The sequence below is a fragment of the Ctenocephalides felis genome, unplaced genomic scaffold (genome assembly GCF_003426905.1).
Source record: "Ctenocephalides felis isolate EL2017-DRISC unplaced genomic scaffold, ASM342690v1 CF-g0.4_SCAFFOLD_03571, whole genome shotgun sequence".
Taxonomy (NCBI): Eukaryota; Metazoa; Arthropoda; class Insecta; order Siphonaptera; family Pulicidae; genus Ctenocephalides; species Ctenocephalides felis.
In genome coordinates this window covers 48573126-48599472 of record NW_020539725.1, presented here as the reverse complement: position 1 = coordinate 48599472, position 26347 = coordinate 48573126, and the positions used below count along the sequence as shown (strand labels likewise).

General features: G+C 30.4%; 1 protein-coding gene across 1 annotated transcript in view; it reads right to left on the bottom strand.

Moving 5' to 3' along the window:
• LOC113384875 (vascular endothelial growth factor receptor kdr-like) overlaps positions 1-26347 on the bottom strand; it is a gene marked incomplete in the record, with an annotated part of 110647 nt that overhangs the window by 853 nt on the left and 83447 nt on the right. Inside the window, 17 exon segments of the mRNA XM_026622642.1 lie at positions 4293-4449; positions 5448-5553; positions 5627-5838; positions 5944-6066; positions 6143-6303; positions 7747-7883; positions 10234-10396; positions 10507-10731; positions 10841-10991; positions 11229-11332; positions 11406-11574; positions 11695-11822; positions 11925-12080; positions 12794-12929; positions 13405-13599; positions 13664-13830; positions 14370-14559. Of these exon segments, the coding sequence (XP_026478427.1) occupies positions 4293-4449; positions 5448-5553; positions 5627-5838; positions 5944-6066; positions 6143-6303; positions 7747-7883; positions 10234-10396; positions 10507-10731; positions 10841-10991; positions 11229-11332; positions 11406-11574; positions 11695-11822; positions 11925-12080; positions 12794-12929; positions 13405-13599; positions 13664-13830; positions 14370-14559 (2680 nt within the window).

Below are 26347 nucleotides of genomic sequence, written 5' to 3'. Positions count from 1 at the left end.
CATTATTTGATGCAAACCGACGAATAACAATACATGAGATTCCATTGAGTTAAAATTTATCAAATTTAATAGTTCATTTTCCTCGAAACTCAATGTATGGTTCTCATAGAAAGAAACCTGTGTCGTCGCAATGTCCGTCCGCGATTCTCCTCTGAAAATTACCAGGTTTTGACGCGAATTGTCACTAGGAATTTCAAATGGGATATAAAGAATACAATACACGCAATTGCCCATGCAATAAAAAAGAAGAACCTGCTAAAAACCGGTGCGAAGCTGAAATTTACCAGAAAAACGTGATGCAGTATGTTTGGTAAGATTTTAAAGAAGCTTCTCCAAGATAACATAACAGTTAATTCGGATGCCTTATGTTATCAGGTGGATGAACTAAATGATATACTTCAATAGAAAAGGTCAGAATTAGCCCACAAGCAAGGTATAGTCTTACATCAAGACGACGCAAGACCTCACATAAGTTTGGTCAATCGCCAAAAGGTTTTGTAGCTTGAATAGGACCCAATGACATATTCATCATATTCTCCAGACCTGCCATCATCAGACTAGTATTGTTTCCGGCCACTAAACAAATTTTTAGGCAGTAAAACTTTTACCTCAAATCAGCCTGTCAAAAAGCCCTTTGATCAGTTTTTTGCCAATAACGACCAACAAATTTATGATTTCGGAATTATGGTAATACCAGAAATATGACAAAACATGTTCGATCAAAAGTGCCAATACATAATTTATTAAAGTAATTGTTTATTGTACGAAAATTACGTGCCGAAATTATTAAAAACGAAGTTACTTTCCGAACAACCCAATATATATAAAAAATATATGTATACAATGTCGCGAAGCATAAAAAATAACACCTTGAAAGTAAAAGAAAGCGACATTGAAATTGATACAATAGATTTAATAAAAAAAATTAATGCAAAACAAAATAAAGTAAAAATCGTGATTGCACGCCATGTGGGCACAATTCAAGACATTTAATTCCCGGGTACGTATCATATGAAAAATATTAAGTTAAATATTCGTACATATAAATACGAATATTTACCTACACCTACAACTATACACACACACACATATATATATATATATATATATATATATATATATATATATATATATATATTATTTATATATAAACACTTCGATGCGGATCGATGAAGCTAATTGATACTATCTACAATTTTTGTGAAAAGTAAGTAATTATGATAATTATGATATATAAATTCTAAATCTATATAACAATAAATTGTTTGTATATTCGGATATACATCAATAACCACTGATATAACTTTCAAGCAGAGTGAAATTATTTTTACTTTTATTTTTATATGTTGATTATTACTCATTAACATTTATAGAAAATAAAATGAAAAGTGAATTCATATATAAATAAACTTTACTAAATGATTTCAACTTTAGTAAAATTGATGTAGTTGGATACTGACGTGTTAAAATCACGTGCTATTATAGACAAAATATTGTTGTTAAAAGTGAATATATAATGATATAGACCTTAATATTTGTTGTGCATATTCTTAGATAGCTTAATTAATTATAAAGTGGAAAATATTTATTAATGTTAGAAATTTTGTATTGAGAAGTGATTGCTTTGAACCTTAATTGCAACAATGGCAAAATACCTGTTAATTTTATTATTTGTGACCGTACTTATAGTTGAAACTTTATCTTTCGGATTACTAGGATACTCGGACGACACAGAAGATGATGATTATAGACATCAAAAGAAAAAGAAACAAGACATAGGTGAGATATTAATTTTTGTCAGATTACAAATCATGCAAATAATATTATAATATAATAATAAATGATACTATCAAATGAGTTAGAATAAATACAAATAAAAATCCTTCACGAAATATGATGAAAGTCGAAAATAGCTAGTTTTCATCTTAATATTTCTTTGTATAATTTATTCATTTATAATTTTCATATTTCTAGTATAATGCATTGATTTACATTTTTTACTATATTCATTTTGTTTAAAACAAGATCATGTTCTTGACAGATGTCCTAATAATGAGACATACATAAATTAACATCCAAAACCTTGACAATAAATAACTTTCTGGTTTTTTATTACTATATTATTATATATAAATATCAGGGTATCCTAGAACTTAACGTCAAGCCGAAACGGGGAGAGAGTATAAACCTAACTATTCTAAAAAAAATCAGAAAAAAAATCTCACGTTGTTTGGAAATTGTGAGCTTTTAAGTGCAATCTAGAGAACCTGAAATTATTATCTTTTCTCGGATATTGTGCTTAATTTTATTCATTTAAACTTTGAAACCGCAACCATGAATAGCATTTCTAGGACCACAGTAAAAAATAATTAACACAATTACCCCAATTTTCCAAAAACTAAACTTTTTTGCTGAACTATGAATTTAAAATTTTTACGATTAATCAACTTTTGGAACCCCTCTTTTAAAAACAAATCCCTCTCAAAGTAATCAATTTAATATATTTCAGATTATAAAAAGAACTAATTTTAATCACTTATTTCAATAATAATAAGAATTGATAGTACTGCCCTAAGGCAGGCCCGTGAGCTGAGTTAAACTCAAACTCGATTCAGGGAAGAAGTAGTGTGAAAATTTTTCCCACTTCTTTTTCACGCCGCGGTGCCCGTAATAGGCTAATTTTCAATTAGGAACATATTTTGATCTATATTTTCAAGTAAAAATGGACATCGCGCTACCGATGTCAGATTGCCAGAGCAGGGGGTCGTCGAACGCACGACCCCATCCGTATTGGTCCGCGCGTTAGCCAACTTGGATTATTTATTTATTATTACTTATTTACTTATTGTAATATATAATACTAATTGTTGTTTTCGTTGCAGTGTTTACAAGTTTGCAAAAGCTAAATACATTTTTGACGATTAAACTGCATGTGGTACTTGCCGTAGGGACAATCGCAGCCATCGTCATATTAATTGTAAAAGCACTGGGTGCTTTTAAACTGGTGGGATTATTTCACAGCAACCCGACGCCGCATGATCACACTCCTTATTATAAGTAAGTCATTTCAAATAATTTCAAACTTTTTAAAAATAAAAAAAAATACTTAAGTATCGTTTCGATTGTGCTAATCGTTTTAATTAGGAGACCCACTAATAAATAATAAAATCATTAGATAAAAAGTCGCAATTTATAATTAAGTATCACCTAGTTTTTTCACTTTTATAATAGAAATATATAAATTGCACATTCTGCATTATTTTGGCGTGTGTAATACATTAACAGTTTTAATTAGATATAATAATATCATTGCTTTCTGAATATAGCCATGGACCACATCTGCATGCATTCCAAGACGACCCGCACGATACTCACTTTGCGACCAATTTTCTCCAAGATCAATTTGCATTGCAGCATGATCACAATAATTTGGTTCATGATGAACATAAACTTCAACTTGAAGATCATACAATACATGATCATGCATTAAACAATCATGCATTACATGACCATACATTACATGATCATGCATTAAGCGATCATGCATTACATGACCATACATTGCACGATCATACATTACATGATCATACACCATGTGATCATGCATTACATGATCATGCATTAGAAGAAAATGAAATTGAACTTAATCAAAATGAATTATACAGTTTTGATCATGAACACGTTTTCAATCATGCTCCAGAATTTTTCAGTGAAGAAGATGCTCATTTTCCAGAAAGTTTTGCTGAAACCGATTTTATTGGTATAACCCCAACAATTCATCCGGCGTTAGATAGATCAGGTGGATGGTACAAATACCACACAGCAATGAAGCAGAAACAAGATGCCAAAAACAGACAAAATGCACAAAAAAGCAAAGATATAAAGAAGAAACAAGAACCAAGAAATAAACCAGCAGCAAAGAAAAGCGTATGATGATACGAAGCATATTTATGAAAAGTAAGTAAAGTAAAAAATAATTGAAAGTTATTGAAATGTCTACTATTTTTCATTTTACAAACTTTTTAATACAGTGAAATAATGTTCTGAGATTGCCAATGGCAATTGATTTCATATTGCTTTTTTGGAGAAACAATAGTTCAATTAGCAAATAACAAACTTTAGTAATAACTGCAGCAGAAACAAACTAATAATCACAAACACGTGTTTCAAAAACCGGAAGACAAAACTAATAATGTAAATCATTCACGACGTATAATACTCGCAAAACCGTTTATATTATTACTAAAAGTTATCAAAGACATTGCTATATTTCTCGAGTTTAGAGCACTTACCGCCAATTTGTGGGTCATTGATGTAATTCAGGCTGGTAGCTGCTGGAGATTGTAATTGCGTGATATCAGGAGAGGACATCATGGCCAAGTAGTCCCCTCCTGTCTCAAGTTCAGCGTTATTCATAGTCAAAAACGGCTCGTTCAGGTCCACGTAATGCTGAAAAATATAATAATGGTCAACGGCATTAGAATTGTCAGAAAACTGTAATCCTGCAAATTTTGAATATTCACAAACTGCGCGAAAGAAATCAGTAAAAAATACCACATATTTTCTTGCTTATTTTTGAAACTTTAATATTAATTAATTGTTATATTTAGCCAAATTATTATTATTTATCTTTTACTAGAACTTTATAAATCAAAGAAACTTTTAAGGGGAACAAATAGTGTAACCGCCTAAAAAAAGGTGATTTTTGGGAATTTATATTAAAAAAACTACTCTATCAATGATTTCAAAATTTTAGGAATATATTTATACATGTTTTAAGAATACATAGTGAAATTTTTGAAGAAAAAAATTGAATATTTTTTAAGTTATCGTCGATCTCCAACGGCGCGACGAAAAAGGCCCATCACTGCTGCAGTGATTCCGGCCTCCTACGTGGATGAAATTTAAAAAAAAAAATCTCGTTAAACTAGATAATACTGTCTGTAAAATAAACTACGATAAACAAAAAAATCAAAAATTGACAAAATGACGGCGTTTTTTTAAAAAAAGTTGAATTTTACCCAAAATTTTGGTCGTTTTTAGACTGCCAAAATTCGATTTTTGATCCGATCAAAAAATCAATAGTTCATTTTACGGAGAACTATATATAGAACATGTAAAAGAATTTGATAGTGATCGGATCATTTGTTTTTAAGTAATCGCTGCAGCAAATTCGGAAAATGATGTTCGGAAATGCCGAGAAAAACGCGTTTAAAGATTAAATGATCGTTATACTATATACTATATATACTCTTTAAATGGCTGTGACTCAAAAATTATTTAAGATAGCGATATACAATTTTGGTATGTTATTTTTAAAGGTATAACCTATCGAAATATGGAAAAATTGAAAATTCGGTTTTTTGAAAATTTCACACTAGTTAAATGACTAAAATATTTGATAAATTAAATATGATTAATGCTGTTCTTATTATTAAATTACTTACAATTCTGACGGTATCTTCAAGCATAGTTCCAAGCCTTGCTGTTAAATCCGTAAAACTAGGTCTACTTGTTGGTGTTGCATTCCAACAATCCAGCATTGTTTGGTAACTGTAGCAAAGACAAGCATTATTCGATTTAGATTTCTCATATACGTGTAAATATATACTATAAAAGTACTTACATTTCTTCATTTGCAAATTGTGGCCGCTCCATACGATATCCTTCAATAAGCCGCAAGTATAATTTTTCATTGGCTTCCATTCCAGGATACGGTGTAAGAGCTAAAGAGAACAATTCCCACATAGTAACTCCAAACGACCAAATATCAGACTGTGTGCTAAAGACCCGATCCCTTATTGATTCTATTGCCATCCATTTTACCGGCAATGGACCCTACAATTAATAAAAAATATTTTTACCATACAGGAACAAACACAAAAATAGCACTAGAAGACGATGATCAATATGTCAAAATATGCCTAAAAAATTATTACATACTTCTCCTTTCTTTTGATAATTATCATCTTTATACATGCTTCGCGCGAGGCCAAAGTCACAGATTTTGACTATATTATCTTCGGATAACAAAATATTACGAGCCGCTAAATCTCCATGCAAAACCTAAAAATAATACATCAAATGTCAAATTAGAGTATTGATTTATCGATAATGCATAATAAAAAATCATAGTTAATACCTTTCTGGATGCGAGATATTCCATGCCCCTGGCTACTTGGAAACTCCAACATAACAGATCTTGTGTACATACTGGTTTCACACACTGTTCACGATAATCCCCTCGATAGTTCGATCTCCAGTCTGGCTGGACACTACCATTACTCATCAAAGGTTCTTCTCCTGCAAGATATATATTTGTGTATATGTTTTTAAATTTTGAAAATTGATTGAAAATTTATTGCAAAAACGTTCACGCAAAACTTTGCACTTTGCAAAACTAATCAACAATATTACTGATTTATCAGTTTTATTAGATGCTTTTTAAATCCTAAAATCAGTGCAGCCGTTTTTGAGTAAACGCTAAAAATAGGTTACAATTTGGCTTACATACTCATACACGCATACTCTTTTCAAATTTGGGGTCAAACGATTGAGAATAACTTAAACGCCGAGAAAACAATTAGAAAATCGGATTTTCTGGCGAAAACAAAATTGTCCGTCGGGAAGTTAATAATAATAATAACTAGTGGTGCATGACATCGTGCCTTAAGGCTGGAACTTCCTGTACCAAAAATTATTTTTTAAAAAAAAAGATTCATTTTTATTTTAGAACTCTGAAAAAAAAATCGTTTTTTGAAATTTTTCAAAATTTGATTTAATATTTTGGAAATTTTGAACTTTTTTAATAGCAATCGCGATACGTTAGCTGCGTAGAAACGAAATACCGATGCGCGTGGGCGCCTTTTTCGATTTTTTTGCAAATACTATATCTTACCATAGGGGAAGTTAATAATAATAATGATGATGATAATAACAATAAACTAGTGGGGTGCATGACATCGCCTTAAAGCAAATTGCTGAACCCAAAAAAAATTTGTACAAAATGTTGTACATTATGAAAATCTCTATAAAATATCTGATAATTCGATGTGCATAAGTTCAATAAACATTTTTGACCGTCAAATGGCATAGTTTTAACTTATTTTTATTGAGAGTCTAACACCCCTGGATCTGCCTTCCCAAAAATTTAATCAGTCTTTTATCTTGTCAATACAAGTAAAATATTTTCTAAATTATTAAATTTGGACGTTCCGTTCTCTTAAAAACTGAGTTACCATTTTTGGCACTTTTTGCGCCGTATCTTCGGAACGGCTAGACCTATCTTCGCCAAAAACTAATCAGCACGTCTCCTTGTCAATACAAATCGAATGTTTTTTGAATTATTCAAACCGGTTGATCGGTGTTCCCAAAATCGTCGACGAAAATTTGTATCCGCACACACACACACGCATACACATATACATCCATTTTTTCTAAAGTATGCCAAAATGTTCAGAAACCTTTCAAACGTAAAGATATATAAAAATTTTCATTTCCGATTTTTTTTGCGATTACTATAACTTGCCCTACGGAAAGTTAAAATAGCATAAGTAATATGAAAAGGACAAATAATAATTCAATAAAATGCAATAAAAAAATAATAGCAATAATAATGAATACATAAAGCATCACTGCTCATTCTTATTATCCTTCGTTAATAATCAATTCAAATAAAATAAAATCAAAAACTTATCATTTAATATTTAATAATATTTTAATATGGATATCGTATTTTTAAGTTACCTGTTTGCGTGACGGATAATAAAGTGACGGCAGTGGTAGCGGTATTTGGTCCCCCACTGATGGGGGGCAAATAGCCACTATTGTCCGAATCACCCGTTGCTGTTCCGCCGGCACTGCCGTACATTGTGAAGTCGCAGCTGGGATGACGAAAAACATAGGTTGGCTTCATTCTTTGCGGTAACACCCGACCGATCATCATGCAGTGTAATATTAGTCACAGAAATATGTTAGTAAATGTTAATTAATTAAAAAACACACATATTATTATGCACTATTTATACAACACTTTGCTTAGAATATCCTTAAACCCAATGTTTGCTACATATAGAACGTAATGTTATATTTTGTTGTTGTTTAACCCTCCGTCGGTCGGCGTGGTCTGGCCAGACTTTTTTCGACTTCAATTAAAAAAAAAATACTTCTAGTAATCCTATCGACTTGAAATTTCTTGACTTTTCCTAAAATTTCATTAGCTGTCGATCAATGAGAAAATCAGGACGAAAAAATGTACAGAAGGATAATTATAAGGATATTAACTTTTTTATACTTCGAACGGTCGGAAAGGTCTGTCTAGACCACCCATACATTTTGTATGAAATATACGCTTTTTGATATATGTAAACCAGTATTTTGTCTTTTTTCATGGTATATTCTATTCAAACTGCGTTGTTTATATTCTTTGCTATGTGTTCTAACATGAATGTTAGTATTTTCATGACGAGAGTTCCTTGAAAACCTACCAAACTTATTGGTAATCACAAACACTGAAAATCGGATGAGTAATACACGCATTCATTTCAAAGGCGCCGAAAAAGAATAAATATTGTTTTTCATTGATTTAAAACAGAAAAATTAACAAAAAGCAACGATTTTTTTATATTTCTTGATTATTAACTTCCCGTAGGGTAAGTTATTGTAATGGGCCGAAAATCGGAATTGAAAATTTTTACATTTCTCGACGTTTTGAAGGTTTCTGAACGTTTTGGCATACCTCAGAAAAAATGGATGTGTGTGTGTGTGTGTGTGTGTGTGTGTGTGTGTGTATGTATGTGTGGATACAAATTTCCAGTCACGTTTTAGGGCGCACGGATCAACCGATTTGAATGGTTCAAAAAACATTCGATTCCTATTGATAAGGAAAAGAGCTGATTAGTTTTTGGCAAAGGCAGGTCCAGCCGTTTCGGAGATACGGAGCAAAGAGTGCAGAAAATAGAAATCGAATTTTTGAGAGAACGGAGTATCCGATTTGAATGATCTAAAAAACAATCAATTAGTAATGATTGGGAGAAGTGTTTATTAGTTTTTGGCAAAGGCAGGCCCAGCCATTTCGAAGATACGGAGCTAAATATGTAAAAAATGGCAGTTTTTGAGAGAACTAAGCGTCCGATTTAAATGATTCAAAGAACTTTCTGCTTGTCTTAACAAAATAATTTATTCTGGAAAAAAAAAATTTGTTCCATTTTTTTTTTTTTTTTTTTTTTTTTTTTTTTTTTTTTTTTTAGTTTTTTGTATATCGAAAATATTTCAGATTTTATTTTATTATTTTATATTAGACAATGATACAATATTTATAATAATCTATTTGAAAACATTCACTATTCAACGGGAAGTTCCAGCAATTTGCCTTAAGGCACGATGCCATAATTGCCTCAAGACAGAATTCCACTTACAGCTAGTTTTATATAATCGTTAATACATAAGACACCAAAAACTCATTTATCCCATATAAATGCATGTAAAATGAATGGTGGTCCAGCCAGACCTTTCCGACCGTTCGAAGGTGAAAAAATATCCGACCGACGGAGGGTTAACCACACCAAATTAGGCAGTTAGGCAGCATACAAAAGGATTATATATATTACTATAATTTTGTTTTGTTGTTTAACCACACCAAGTTAGATATTATAGATACAAGATTATTTATGTAAATATACATGTTATTTATTTTACTTTACATATATCAATCATAATAATTAAAATGTGCCTAATATTAATAAAAATGTACATTAAAACGAGCTCATAATAATATTAGTCGAAAGCCAAAAGTATAAACGACTAAAACCAAAAAGTAAGGTACTGTAATTATTTATAATAATATTGCTATTTGTATATAGAATATTCGCTAATACTTTTCAATAGATTTTTGTAACTACTTAATCGATATTAGATTTTAAAAGCGATTTTAATTCAAAATATATAACTTATAACTGCTTAACCGATTATCTAGTTACACAAAATCAATGAAGTAGTAGTTTATTTATTCTAGTTATGTTTATGTTCGTGATTAAGTAGTATATGCATATATGTCCAATTGTGTAGTATTTATACATATAATTAAAAAATATTTATTTATGCAATAAATTATTTTAGTAAAAACAGCATTTTTATCAGAAACTTAAGACAAACTGTTAAATAAATCGTAATACAAAAACATTATAATAGTTGTGCATAACACAAGAAATTACATTTAACATATAATAAACTAACCTGCTGCTCATACTGCCAGCACGTTGAAGTAAATCTTGACCTATCGTAGGATCCAGGCGGTTTGTTTTCCGGTCAATCTGATCTATAAAAGAACTCCTATGTCGCAGCAGATAATTATGGACATTACCGAACCTGCAGAATTCAACAATCACCAGCAATTCACCTGCATGATAATATCAGATTGACTGGTTTTAACAAGATCATGATGGCAAGTCAATTCATAAACTATTTCACAAAAATTATTGACGTGAAATGATTGTATAAAATATTTACGTTTGGCGACGTTTTTCGTGCAGGCCCCAAGCAAATTAACGACATTGAGATGTTTTCCAAGATGTACCATAACTTTAAGTTCAGAAGCAAGAGCTCTGATAAATGCTGGATCTGCTGTTCTTTTAACCATCTTAACTGCAACTGTTGTTTTATCTTCGCCTTCGCATATTCCTTGGGCTTCAGCTTTCACAACCACGCCGAAAGCACCTGAACCTAATTGTTTTCCTGAAATAATGAACGTAATTTGTAAAATCCAATTCTAATGACAAAACATGCTTACTAAACAAATGAGAAAACTAACAAGTTAATTTCAAATAAATAGATAAATACATACCTAATTTGAGCTTTTCACGTGGAAACTCCCACTTTCTGTCGTATGGAAGAAGATCCGCTTGTTCATCGACGGTCAAATCAGGATTGACAGACTCCATATTTCCATCTTCGAAATGTGATAAACCAATCTGCGCTAATTCTTTACGCAAATTCTGAAATTGAAAAGAAAAATTAAAGCGTGTAAGGCCTTGTTGGATGTAGCTAAATAAGTTTTACAAGATTATTAATAGAAACACAAAATAAAATATTATGAAATCAATAGCATCGTATAATATTTTACTAAGGCGAGTAGATGCCTTCAATTATAATTAAACCACCTCTCATAGAAAACTAATGTTTTAAAGTCCCAAGTTACATAAAATGTGTCACAGAACGCGTAAAACACTTACCCTTTCTTGCTTTACTTTCAAAGATAAATATACAATGCAGACTATAAATATGATTGCAACAATAATTAACGAAGTTATAATCGCATAATGCAAACCAGGTTTATCTGAAATATTAAGAGAACTAATTTAGTGAATAACATATTGTAGAAAAAAACAACATATTATTGTAGTACGCACTTGCTAATATAACGCGTGTAGTTCTCCGATCAACTTGAATTTTATTTTCGGCCACACAAGAATATAATCCTTCATCTTGCAACTCAATGTAACGCAATCGCAACAGCGATCCTTCTTGTTCAATGGTGATCTTGGAATCATTGAAAAGAGGTTCAATTTTGACATCATTCTGGAAACAAATAAACCATTTGATTGCGTTATTTAATTATATCAAATGAAAATTTAGCCAAAATCTACAACCGCCAAAAATCTGTACATACAGAGATATTAATACAAAAACCTAACTTACCTTATACCATTTTATGACTGGAGTCGGAACACCGCTGGCTTCGCAATATAAAGTCAAAGGAACACCAAGGTTGGTATTAATGTCACTATTGTTCATATTCGTCGTATGAATTGAAGGAGCTTCCAGGTCTGACAAAAATCATTTAATTAGTATCTCATTATTTGTATTATTTAATTTATTCATATTGAATTTTTGTTAAGCAATAGTTTGTACATAATATATAGTATTACCATTCACTCTAACTGATATGTAAGCGTCATCGAAAAGATCGGAATTGACTTTGTTTGCACGGCAACCATATTCTCCTGAATGCTCCTTTTTAATTGAATGAAAATTAAAATAGGTTCGGTATGAATATTTTGTGTAGTTTCTGCTTGTAAACATTTCTGGAATTAAAAGAACACAAATTAAAATAATAATATTACAATAATGTTTAAAATAATGAGAGCTCGCGCTGATTAGTTTTGCCCGACGATCGACGACGTGCAAAATTTTTCTTCCACGTTTTCGCCAAAAAATCTGTTCGATACTGATTAGATTTTGGTAAAGATCAGACCGGTCGTTTCTTCATAATTAATTGATAAATATCTTTTATTGACGATTTTAATAAAACTTTGCATAGTTAAGTTAATAAGTTTATAGTCACCTCAAATCGTAAAAAAAATATTAGCAAGCAAGCTTTTTCGGCGCAAGCATTTTTTTTTAATTTTTAAGTCATTATTAAGATTTGAAATATATGTAAATATTCATTTATTATTGACTGATATCATAGATAATTTTTCTTATTGCCATTTGATATAGATTTAAGTTCTTATCTAAGTTATTTATAGTACACGATTCCTCTCACACATTACACAATCAAGATAGAAATAAAATATATAAAATTTATGAATATCGAAGTTACGTTTCCTTGGCACGATGTATAAAGTTAGGAATACAACACTAATACATAAAAAAATCCGAGATCACCGATGAAATATTTATATAAACGGAAAAACGGATTAAAATTGCAAATCGAAAATGAAAACGCGATACAATATTGTTATTTCGAAATTATATTATAAATAATATTGTTTACTTATTTAAAGTAAACACTTACCAGCGTTATTCTCAAGATACGAGTTCTGCTCATTATGCATATAAACCCAGGATAAGTCATCAGTGTAATTAAAAATACTAGCACCACAAATTAATGTCAAGCTGTCCCCTACCGCTGCATCTACCCTGCTCTCCTTCTGAAATATATGGTTGTACGTTATCAAAAATATAGTAGAAGAAATTTTGACATATATATTTATTGCAAATTGTTTTAAATCTCAGGATTTAAAGATCCACAGTCGTTTTCATAAAAGTTATAACCAATATGAAGTTAAACACTAGCCTCATTACATTCATAATAAGGCCAATGGTTAACATGTGATGATTTCTTATAATCAGATATTTACTACAAATGCATTAGATAAATATATATAAACAGAGAAAGTATGAATTTTTTAATATACGAAATCTTCAACTTTTAAAAAAGCCCACAATGAACAAATATTGAAGATTTCGTATTATGACTAACTGTAAGTGAAAATCTATTCCTAATATTTACTATTTCTTGTGAGATATTTTTCGGTGCCGTTACGCTGCACGATTTCATTCAGAATCTTTATTCTGTCAATTTCGCGAATGAAATGTATTTGCATTTAAATAAAATAAACTTACTATAAGTTGATGAGGCGATGCCGGCCAAATGGAAAATCCATTTAGTATATCAGTGATGAAAAAATTCTCAGACATGTTTCTTGTTCCGAGTTCATTAGATCCAATACAGTATAAATGACCGGGCGTAGTCGCATTTATTCTTAATACGCTCGTCATAACATAAACTGATGAATGCGTCGTTTTATACCATTCGCTCTGAAAAAAATTCACGTTAATAAAATCATATGGAAAATTGAAATTAAATAAATTTGCTACTCACAGGTAAGGATACAGCTTCATTTTCACATTTAGGATAATTTGGACAGGATTGAAATTTCCAATTTACATTAGGCAGTGGGTATCCGGTAACATAACATTCAATCGTAGCAATTTCATTGACAAAATAATAATGTGTACTCTTTTCGGCAAAATACACTTCGGGATGAACTGAAAATTATGGATAATAATAATATAAATAATAAATGTTGATACATCTTATAATTAAACTAGCAAACCGGGCGAACTCCGTTTCACCACCAGATGGTTTCACTTTATGTAACATTTCGTTTGGTGATTAAAAGATGAAGAAAAAAATTTCCTGCTGTTGAAATTGAATAAAAATTTGCACAATACACGTGATTGATCTGATGGTTTCGAATTGAAATATTAGGAAACGAATAACTTATTTTTTTTACATTTTTTGCCAAATTTCACAGTGAACACAATGCCGGTTTGTCACATGAAATTAACTGGGCAGAAAACAATGAGTATCTGTCAAACAAATGAGTAGATGACGCTGTATGTGAAAAAAGAAAGCGTTTTCCGCGTTTCTGTTGAAATCTTTCTTCAATATTCTTTGCTATAAACCTCACGGAGTCCGAGACCGTTCCAACGAATGCAAAATCGTCGAAATCGGTTCGTGCGTTCTGGAGTTATATCGTCAGGAAGGAAAACCCGACTTATTTTTATATAATAGATAATCTTACCTTTAACAACAAGAGTAATATTTATAGAAGCTTCTGTATCAACGGTCATGGCTCGTAATTGATATGTTCCTGCATCTTCAATTTGGGCATTATTTATTTTGAAAAGACTAGAAGTTTGAGTATTGCGGATCTGGTAATGAGTGTTTGGTTTGCCCCAACTCGCTTCTATTTCGCGGCCCTTTGGATCATACCTGATTTATGAATAGAAAATGAATAAGCAATCGGCTCAAATACATATCACACACATACTTTTTCCATTTGATCTCATAAAATAATATCTTCATAGATAAATATATAAATACTATTTACCATATTAATTTGGGCGTAGGAAAAGCCTTAATTTTAATATTCCACTGGATATATGGATCACCAACTTTTGCTTCAATCTGTTTCCTTCCAGTCGGTTCTGTCAAATTTATAAATGACGTGTTTGGCTTGAATACTGTAATAAACCTAAAAACACATAGAAACATATTTAAAAAAATTATAACTAATGTAAAATCATAACACTGAATGAAGAAGCTGCAAATTGTTCGATATCATTATAGCCCTAATCGCAATTGACAAATACTTTATTAAAGTTATAAATAATATTAGATAGTATCGAAATAATTAACATTTATCATTCGTGAACTGTTAATTAAGAACTAATGATGTATGGTATTGTGCTTTAAGCCAAATTGCTGTAAATTACTGTTTTATAAAGATAAATATATAAACTCATTAAATAAACAAATTTTAGAATTAGGTCAAATTATGCATAAAAATACATTTTGAAATTTTCGAATAGGTATAGGTTTTGCTGTATTTAATATTTTTCAATCTTTTTCCCTTTATTTATTTTATACAAAAAATCTACGTTGATCTAAGGGAATTTACTTAATTGAAAAAATCTTAGCCATGATTCCCGAGAAAATATATTCACTGATTAGTGTACATAATATTCAATCAAAAACTATGAGGTCTCAGCAATTCGCGTCAAGCTATAGTGCTACAATACACCACTAATTCACAAAAAATAGTTACAATATAAGTTTTTTAAAGAAACTTCACAAACTTTTCAGCGTGATTCATATTCCCAGAGTTGTCGGAAACAGTGCATTTATAATAGCCTTCATCGTACGTAGTTACATTAGAAACTGTCAAAGTTGATTCTCCATGAAGAACATTGTTGATTTTATGTTGTTTAGTCTCGGATTGTGTTGTCCTCTCAGTCTAAAATATATTAACACTGTTTTGTTAATATAATTTTAGTTAATTAAATATTACTTTTCAAATAACAGGATATTTAAAAAAAACGAGGCTTTTAGTTTAGTCTAGCTGAACAACTATTAAAAATTCCAAGTAAAAGATGATTAAAAAGAAGTTAGGGAAAATTGATTAGTAGATCATTAGTAGTGGAGTGACTGACTATCATTAGTGAGAACGTGTGTTTTTATCATAGTAACATAGGAGGATACTGCTTATTCTGATTGCTGTTTATTTTTACAAGAATAAAAAATAGTAATAAATATGATACTCATATGGACAAGAATACTAAAATAATGTACTCACAGTTGTTATGTTGGGAGTAGTCCAAGTTAATTTAAATAAAACACCAAGCACTGTGAGGTTAACCCGACATTGGAGAACCAGGCTTGTTCCTTCTATAGCATGCCCCGAATTGGACCCTTCTTGGGTCACCACTGGTTTGGCCACTGATTCTGTACGTGCTAGAGTTTAACGTGTAAATTATTATATGATTATCTTCAATTATTAATATTGTAATATAATTACAATATTTATACACACATATGTAAGCAAATATATACAACAAACACATTTATTAGGACTACATAAATGCTGTGAATAATATAGCTTGATTAATAGCGTACGTGGAAATGCAATGAATCTAACTGCGATTTTAGTAAAAGTATAAAAGTTTTTTAACATTTTCCAGAAGAAATGAAATAGTCGTTGATGGTCAATTTTCATGAGCACTACAAATATATATAGGCATAAAATTGAAAAAAAGCTCTAGGAATCATAATATTTTATATACATATATTTATTTTGGGTATAGATTCAAGTTTTTAACAGAAGACTCAATTTTTGATGTTTTTTATAATTATTATTGAGTTCAATAATAAGAATCAATTCAAGTGTCGCATATTAAATTCGTACAAATCCAATCAGTCAATTTTCAAATTTGTTTATTTTTGATATTATTAAAGATGCTTAGGTAGATTTAATTTATAAATGAATTGGTAAATAATTTAAAGACTGTTTTGATCCGTTCTTCTGAACTTTTTACGGCTCTAATTGATAGTAAAAAGCAAATTATCTTAAGCATTTAACTAAATGGCTACACATTGAGGAATGTTACGACGCTAACACGGATAAGGAGGGTACTTCAGAAAACAGAAGTAGAGCTTATGACCTTATATAGAATAGTAAAATATCGAAAACAAACTTTAGAGGCAGATATGGTTAGTGGATAGTAACATAGTTAATGGAGAGTAGATGTCAGTACACAGATACAATAATGAGCCTACTCTTGTTTTTATAACATGTCAGCAATTATTATTCACATAACATAAAATATATAACCGAAAATACCAATATATAATAACATTTTGAACAAAGTAAGTGTGGCCTTACGGTAAGTTGTATAACCGAGAATAGGCCCATGAAAGTTAGTTGATACAGTGCGAGAGTTGGAATGAGAGCCAATTCCCAGAGTTCAGTTGCTAGCCCAAACCAAAATAAATTATATAGCAATAATTACATTTAGTAGTAAAAATTAGAAATAACTACAATTGGTAGTAGAAATTAGAAATAACTACATTTAGGAATAGTGAGGTAGGTTCCAATAAGTTCCGGAACGCGCCTAAACGTTCCGGCAAAAAAAACATTAAAAATCGCTACATACAAAAAATGATTTAATAAGTGAATTTTATAAATTATAATTACAATTTATTAAATGTTCCTATTATTGTAATAAACATAAATATATGTACACAAAATAGGTTTTATAATGATTTTTGTTTCTTTCTTTTTCGAACGGAACCGGAACAAACATGAAAACCGGTTTTTGAACCGATTCCTAAATTTTAGCGTTCCGACAAAATTTTTTTAGCACAGCACCACTGGTTCCAATAGCCTGCTATAAAAATATATGATATAAGATGAAAAATTGACTATATTACTATTATTTATACCTATACAGAATATATTTAAAAAGTATATCGAGGACTTCAGATTTTAAAATGCAACATAGTGTGATGTATGATGAATAACAGATTTATGTTTGTCATTGAAAATATGGACAGTGCGTTTGCAGAATTTATTAGAGAATGTATATTATTGGTGATAATTTAAAAAACAATTAGGATGTATTATAAAGGTTATGAGCAATGTCAACAAGAATTCTTGTTCACGTGAATTTTTATTCCGATATTCGTTCAATTTTTTTATTTATACATATTTTTATAAAAGGCATGATTACGCTCTACAGATCCATAAGTCTTTATTGACTTATGGAAATCAATTTTGAGTATGCTATCTTATATATTAAAATGAATCGCAAAATGTGTTGGCGCATAAATATAAATATAAATATAAATATAAATATAAGCGGATAACTCAACAACGCCTGGACCAATTTGGCAAATTCTTTTTTTAAAATGTTCGTTGAAGTCCAGGGATGGTTCTTACGGCGAGAAAAAATCGAATAATTGCCGGGAAAACTGCCGCTTTTCTTTTCCACATAGAAACGTTTTCTAACTAAAACGTAGAATCACTTAACGTTTCATATAGCATTTTATTCGTAATTTTAATCTTCATCTTTCGTCCGAACAAAGTTTTTTCGTATCTTTTACGGTTTGGATTGTATAGGAGAAATTTATGTGAATTCGATAGTTCACAGTTCACACTATTCGATATTTCTTTAAAGAAAACATACAGTATTATACATCGTTAGAAAGGTCTCAAAATTCTTAGATCTTTTCCCATATATCGCAACTTCGAATTCCTAACGGTGTGGCCTACAGGCGAGTTGCAGTAGTAAAATTCAAGAAAAACTGGAAAATCTCGAGAAAATCATATGAACACACTGAACGATTTATATATCATTTTATTCGTAATTTTATTCTGCATCTTTTATCCAAATAGAATGTTTTCGTTTCTATTACGGTTTAGCCTGTAGTATGGAATTTGTGTGAATATTCAATTGTTCAAATGCAAAGTACGGTTAGGTTTGAGCAATAAGTCATACTGTTCGATATTTATCTAAAAAACCCATATAAATTATTATATGAAACTCCAAGTCACAAGGACAGGCAGTGGACTTATTTTATTTATTTATTTACATATTTATTTATTTATTCATTTATTATACGCCAATCATGGCCTAATATACTATTAGCTATATGTGGCTTACTCGAGAAGTACAAACAATTTTGTTATTTATACATCTACAGGTCAGACAAAGAATATTGTATATCCCGTTAATTGATATATTAAAAATAAATTTGTTCTAAAAATGTCGTATAATATTATTTATATACAATGTTAATGAACATATTTCGATATTTCTATGTTTATTAACTAATTTTAACATGTTATATGCTGTGATGTAGCTGATTTGGTTTTTACTGTATAAGTGAAATTTAAGTGAAATTGTACATACATTTCTGTATAGACTGTAGAGTAAAAACACTTATGATTATTTTAAACTAAACGGTAAATACCAGTATAGGTTTTTAAAAAAAAAATTAAGTTTTTAGGGTACAGGACAACGTCTGTCGGGTCAGCTAAGTAGTAAATAAAATCAACGCTTACAATCCAAAGCTCTACGGTCGATTACTGACGACCCTGGTGTTTGTTAGTAACAAAATAGTAATTTTTAGGAAGGGCGGAGGGAACTAATGCGAACTGTTATGAACAAAAACCGTCTGAGGGCTTTCGCAATTTCAGCTCAGCATAGTATGAAAATCGTTTTCCCAGAGTAACGAGTTATGGGAGGTTCGACTGCATATATATACGTGTGCACAAGTTCAATACGCGTATGTATAAATGTTTAAACTTAACGTCAGTGCTAGGAGATAAGAAACATTATTTCTGCTCTTCACTGTATACGCCAGAAATGTGTATAATTTCAGCCCACAACGTAAATTTGAAATATAAATTGTTTACAATCATGCTTCAGTAACAGATTAATTAAATACACATACTATAGCACATAAAACACAATGAAGCTGGTGATGTATATATAAGTTCATAATTTTACACTAAAACAATAAATCATTCGAAATGATTAGCAAATTAGGAATAGAGCAATTGCAACCAACACCCAAAAGATATACAATGTATTTATTTCGAAGATTTATTCAACTCACAATTCACGAACAAGTTAATGATTGTTGATTCGTTATAATCTGTTTTCTTGTTTCGAAATATGCATTCATACATTCCGGAGTCGGTTATATCATTTGCATAAAAGGAAATTCCAGTTTTAGGATCAAATGTTCCATCGATCTGAAACAGTTCAAAAATTATATTTATGAAGCTCCGATATCATAATTCAGCGATCTGGATACAAACTGCTTCGATCATCTGAAATTCACTTCAACTAACATTAGATTTGGATTGGTTGCATACCGGATAAGCAAAATGGCATTAGCATGCTGTGTGTAAAAATGAATTTTTCATTTATTTATCACTACAATTGTTCGCAAGATAAGGCTACTTATTATTTATGTAAAATATACTTTTTGGATTGTTAATAAAAATTAAATATACTTCTTAGAGCATAATTGGAACAAACATAAGAATAAGATTAAATACATTACATAAAAATAAAATAAAATGTAACTAATATCGATTTTGATTCTTGATTCAAAATATTTAGAATGTTTAAATATCAGAATATACTTCTTATGCTTTTCCAATGTATATGATGATGGATATTTTTCATGCTAATGCTATGATAGTGACACCTACGATTAACCATCAAGAATATCGTTTGGTTTTGTTGAGAATCGTTCCATTGGAAACTGCATGCAAGTGGCGAACTGCTATCATCGATGTCCACTCCATGAATAACGAATCCATATCGCGCATTGAATGACACGCTATTTGTTATTGACATCTATATTTATAAATAAATGGTACACATGATAATAAATATTGTTTTCGATCTCAAAAGATTAAAAAATAAATAAATGATATAGTTTCTAATTCATAATACTGTTAAATATTTGAAAATAGAATTGCATATATTTTACATGAATGCTGCATTAAGATTTTGTGTTGATAAAAAAGTACTGGATAATTATATCGAGTTTCAGTCTAATTTGTAGACAATTCTACATAATTGCTGTGTATGCAATCTATCAACATCAAAGCATTTTGATCAAAACTCACGTTGAAGATCATAGAGCTACAGAAATTTACTTCAATCCCTATAGTAAACAAGAAACCTATGTCAAATTCGATTGGAAAATGGTGAATCTAAAAGATATTCCATGAAAAATTCTGTACACATGAAAAAACATAAAATCATCTCAGCCGATATTAAATTGACAAAAATACTTATTGCACAGAGGTACAAAAGTGACTTTTTAGTTTTTACTCCAGACTTTTTTAAAATCGCTTTTCTGTATTGTAAGCAGATTGAAAATATGCCTTCCGTTTATTCGAAACAGCTCTTGTTTTTTGAGTATTGGAGAACTACCCTAATAGTAACTTCGATTACGATTATCGCAGTTTAACAAAAAGCAAAGAGTTTTATATGCTATTTTCGTTATAGCTTTGGTTCAGAGACTTTGTGCGCATAATCCACAAAAAATATATCGAGTAAAGACAGCTTTTCACAACTACTTTAAAATGCAATTGCGCAATCAAGGTAAGGGAATAGTCGATACAAGTAGCGTAATTGGTCTCAAAAAGAATGTGAGGAGTTGACGGTAGGGTAGGTACAAAAACCGAGGTCCTATAAGTTTCCCGCCACTTCATTTTAAACTTAGAATTATGAAACAAATTGTAAAGGTTCTTGACAAAGAAAGTGAAGCCTTGCTCCCTTACTCGGAACTAACTGCCGAAAAGTTGAGAGCTGGTGTATTTGAATGGCTCTGACGATCTTCGCCAAAAACTATTCCTCAGAAGCTCTTGAATTTTTAAAATCGATTTGTCGATTTTGAATAAGATTTTTGATCAAAACGTGAACGAAAAGTTTTGCACTTTTCTCTTAATTCAGGCAAAACTGGTAAATGCTATCCTTATCGAGTTACATCAAATAGCTTTTCAATTTGGAAATATTTTGAAATCGGCAATACTCATAGATCAAGAATTGAAGATCCAAATAAGTCATTAAGACCACTAAACCAAATATAGAAATAAAATAATCGGTAGCCTTTTAAAACGTCGCCCACTTAAGTCTAATTTATACATTTTTTTCTTAAATTATTAGATCTACTTTAATTTTATCATGATAGCATATAAAATTGTATTATTTTGATTGCTATTTATAATACTCATAAACAATATTAAACGATATTGTTTACTAGTAAGTTAATATGTATCTCCAAGTTAAAGATTTAAATTTTTTGTGTTTTATATTTAATAATTCAATTAATTTATAAGTAAACATTAGTTAAATAAACACAATACATATCAAATCCATGTAAAATAGTATAAAATTTCATACTTGAAAAGATTGATAATTCCAGTATAAATTTTATTGCAGCACGTTGAAATTTAATATTGTTTCTACGGATAAAATGATAATTATGTATTTTCATGTGCACCTGGTTTTCACAGCCAAAACACAAATGTTAGCACAAAAAAGGAAAGAACATTTAAATAAGATTACAGCGTCATATAAATAATTTCTGAATGTGCATATTTGCCATAAAATTAAAGTACAGTTGTATACTAAGAACTCAGTGAGTATGTATATGCCCAGAAAACAACACATATCATTATAGTAATACACCAAGATTTTGAAAATCATATGCAATGCATGCAGAAATTGCAAAATCGTTATTAGTAATAAATATTGTCATGACCCATTTTGCCCATAACCGAATAATATAAATATAAATAGTGTAAAAAATAATTTAAACTGAAAGTAATCTTGAATATATTTAACCACAGTAAATATGATATAGTATTAGTCTATTGATATACATCGCAAAAACAAAATGTAGAACCTAATGTATGAATATTGAATTAAAAACGATAAATAATGAACGAGAGGTGTAAGGAAACACATAACTTTTAATTGAATTTCAACGTTAAGGATGAGAGTGATGAGACATTGAAGTGCTTTATTTTTTACATTATATTTACATTGTTTTATATATATATATATATATATATATATATATTGATTATATGATCGAATAACTAACCTTCTCCTCATCTTTATAGAGCGTTACTTCTACATCAAGAAAGCTAGGTCTGCAGGGGATTGTAACTTCGTCCAGTTGATTAGCTGATATGACGTAATCTAATGGCACATACAAATGTTCTGTGTCTGAAATTAAATAGACACGATCAATAAAATTACATTGCGCAGACATTTAAAAAATATCAACAATTGGAAAATTTGCCATTATTATTGAATTTTAGAAATATAGTTTTTTTTTTAATTTAATGATACGAACTCTAAAAAACCATAACTCATAAGAAATATGAGATCATAAGAAATTTAAATTAGTTGATACAGGATATAAAAGAAAGCATTGCCTTACTAATTGTGATATAGTAGCTATGCCCGCAAGAGGTGATTTTCACCCGAGATTATATATGAGATCTGTAAGTTCAAGTGGAAATTTGATCATGCTGTCTGATAACGAGCTTGACCTAGTTTGAGATTAAACCTGGGACTAGTATGTGCTAGCCCAGGGCTAAGGACCTACACCAAGGCGCACACAAAATATTTTTAAATTCAAATATATTTCTATGATAGAGCTAATCTGGTTTATCAAATCCTGGCTAAAAAAATCCCGCCCTGATTTGAATTATCTATATTATGTAAATAGATAAATAAAATAGTTTGATTTCGATTAGAGCGTGGGCTAGCAGCAACTAGTCCCAGGTTCGCTGGTTCGATTCCCGCTACCGCCGTAGCCTGACATCAGGCAGCTTTGATGTCAAATTTCCACTTGGGGTTATAGATCACAATATAATTCCAAGTGGAAATCGTCCTTCGTGGACATAACTGCAACATCCAATCACATGTTAACTATTAGACGTAAGAGATAATATATAATAAATCCACACATAAGATTATGGTAAATCGAGGGATTGCCTCTCATGAAATAAGTAGTCATAAGCCTTAACCAACAGTTAATAAATCATATAGGAGTTCTGATTGCTGTTCAAACAATTACAAAAAAAAAAATTAAACATGCTTATATATTTTTCAAGCAAATTACCTTTGACATAAATATAAATTGAAGAAGCTGCTCCGATTTCTATTAATTCATCAGCTGCTCCCTCATTATACAAAGGATATGAATCGTTGAAGATACATATGTAAAACCCAACATCGGTGTGTGAGACTCTTATTATATTTAATTCGATTCCATAAGGATAGTCTTTGTCCGGAGTGGAATTTGTGGACTTCATATTTATTGTGCTGGTTTCTTCACGAGTGACCTACAATGGTATAGAAAAGTTTTGATCAGGAAAACGTTAATGCAAAATAACGTGTGTAACAAGAATACAAATATTGTCGTCTAATGTAAGATATAGTTGTTAATTGATTGGTGAATAATAAGTTATCTAAATAGAGATTTTTGCATTGCACGTCAATCTGAATCGTTTAAGACCAAAATTGAAAAAACAGGTATACGCGTGTGAGCAAAAATTTAAATTTTCATCAAAGTATTTTCAAAAGCATTGTCAGTATATATTCCTGTAAAACTTACATGACTAGGCAAAGAAGGAATTATCCATTGTACAGGTTTATTGCCCTCGCAATGCAATGTTAAATCTTCATCTGGTTCTAAAGTTAATTCTTCCTCTACTGGATATATCCGAGGAGGATCCCATAGTGCATCTGAAAATGTACATATATATAATAGATATACTCAATAAAATTTGATGGTGGATGGCTTTGTGCCTTAAGGGGAGCGCTTGCTTTAGAGGTTTAAAAAATCGATATTTTTTTGCAAAAATGTCTTCCAAAACTAGCCAAAATTATATGCCTAAAATTTCAAAAATAAATTCAAATTATTTTCGGATTTACAGAAGAAATAGTGAGCAAGCGTCAAGCACGTATACAAACATGTATACAAAAACTTCGACGAGCGATTTCTCGGTTTTTAATTTTTTCGATACTTCCTAATTGGCGGGAAAGATAGGGAAAAAACTAAGCGTCCTATCGACATGAGACAAAAATCATTGTATTCAGGATTAAATTCTATTTCTAAACAAACTTAAATAATTATAATTAACCCACTTTATAAACAATCTAAAGTGAAATTTCGTATCAAAAAACATTATTTTTTTAAAATCTAAAGTTGTGAAAAATTGGTGTATTTCTCATTTTTTCTGGATTTTTTAGGTTTAACTAAAATCTATACTATTGAAAATATATATTTGTTTTGGATGAAAATTGTGACCTGCATCTTTCCCGCCGGCACGCTCGTGGCGCATCGGCAAAATGCTTGTACCGGGCATATTATGACATATATTTCAATGAAAAAAATTGAGAAGAATGTTGAAATATATAACAATAAAACCTGAAAGTTTCGTTTCAATTAAATATTTATTTCCTTCTCTAAAAATTCCTCGAAAAAAGCGATTTTTTAAAGCCTCCAAAGCAGGGCATAGCCTGGCAAATTGGTGGAACTTCCCGTACCCTTATTAAACACTCGAGGAGTAAAAATAATCAATAAAAATTGATCAATGATCAAGGGGGTTGTTCGGTTTTTATTTATCTTTTTTCGATTTGGAGATTTTTAGATATTATGAAAGCTAAAAACCTTAGAATAATTAAAAAAAAAATCATCTCAATATCTATTTTTTTGACGAAGTTATAGATATATATATCTCTATTGTATGATCCTCTGAAACCTTTTTTTTCATCGCTCCGCGAGCTATTGTATGCCACCTGCTCTCTTTTTTATTATAATACCTCATGCACATGACCTTTATAATGATGACATCTTTGAACACCATGGTGTATTTAGTACATTAAATTAAATGGTGTATTTCGTTCATTATATTAAAAACTTTAAATACGTTTTTCTCAAAATGACCTTTTTCAATGCGGTGCCACAAATTAAAAAAAAACTACAAGTCGGATCGACTTGCATTTTTTTTAATTTGTTCGCCACTGCAATACCTAGTCCCCCCTACCTCAAACAACTTGATAACATAACGCAAAAATTTTTTTGCGAAGCTTTTCGCCCCAATAACAAGGCCTTTTTTAACACTTTTTTTTAAAATGCGCAACGGATTTATCTGTGGCACCGCAAGAGAGATCGATTTTGCAAGACCGACTTTGGCGCCCCCTGGTTAAAAAATGACGGCGAAAAAAAAGAAGATAATTTCGTAATATTCTATGATTTTGTGATTTTTGTTTTAAAAAACCGCATGTCTCTATGATAAATACATTTCTAGAAAAACAAAAACAAATACCTTGCATTTTTTGTAAAAAAACGAACAACCCCCTTAATTGAAATATACTTTAAATAGATTATTATGAATACAGCAAATTTTATCATTTATATTTTATAGATCTAAACAGTTCTTATGTATGTTTGCAAGAATGTTGCAACTTCTAGAAAAGATAAAATTAATAGCGAGTCGGATTATATGGAGAAAACATACACATTTCATATTATATATATATATATATATATACAATCCACTAAATAAAATAGTGCTACACCATTCTCTATATAGAAATTTATCCGGGCCCGTTTTTGTTTCTCAGGGTCGGTCGAAATATTTTTTCCGGGCCGGAATCAGACGGGTTTTTC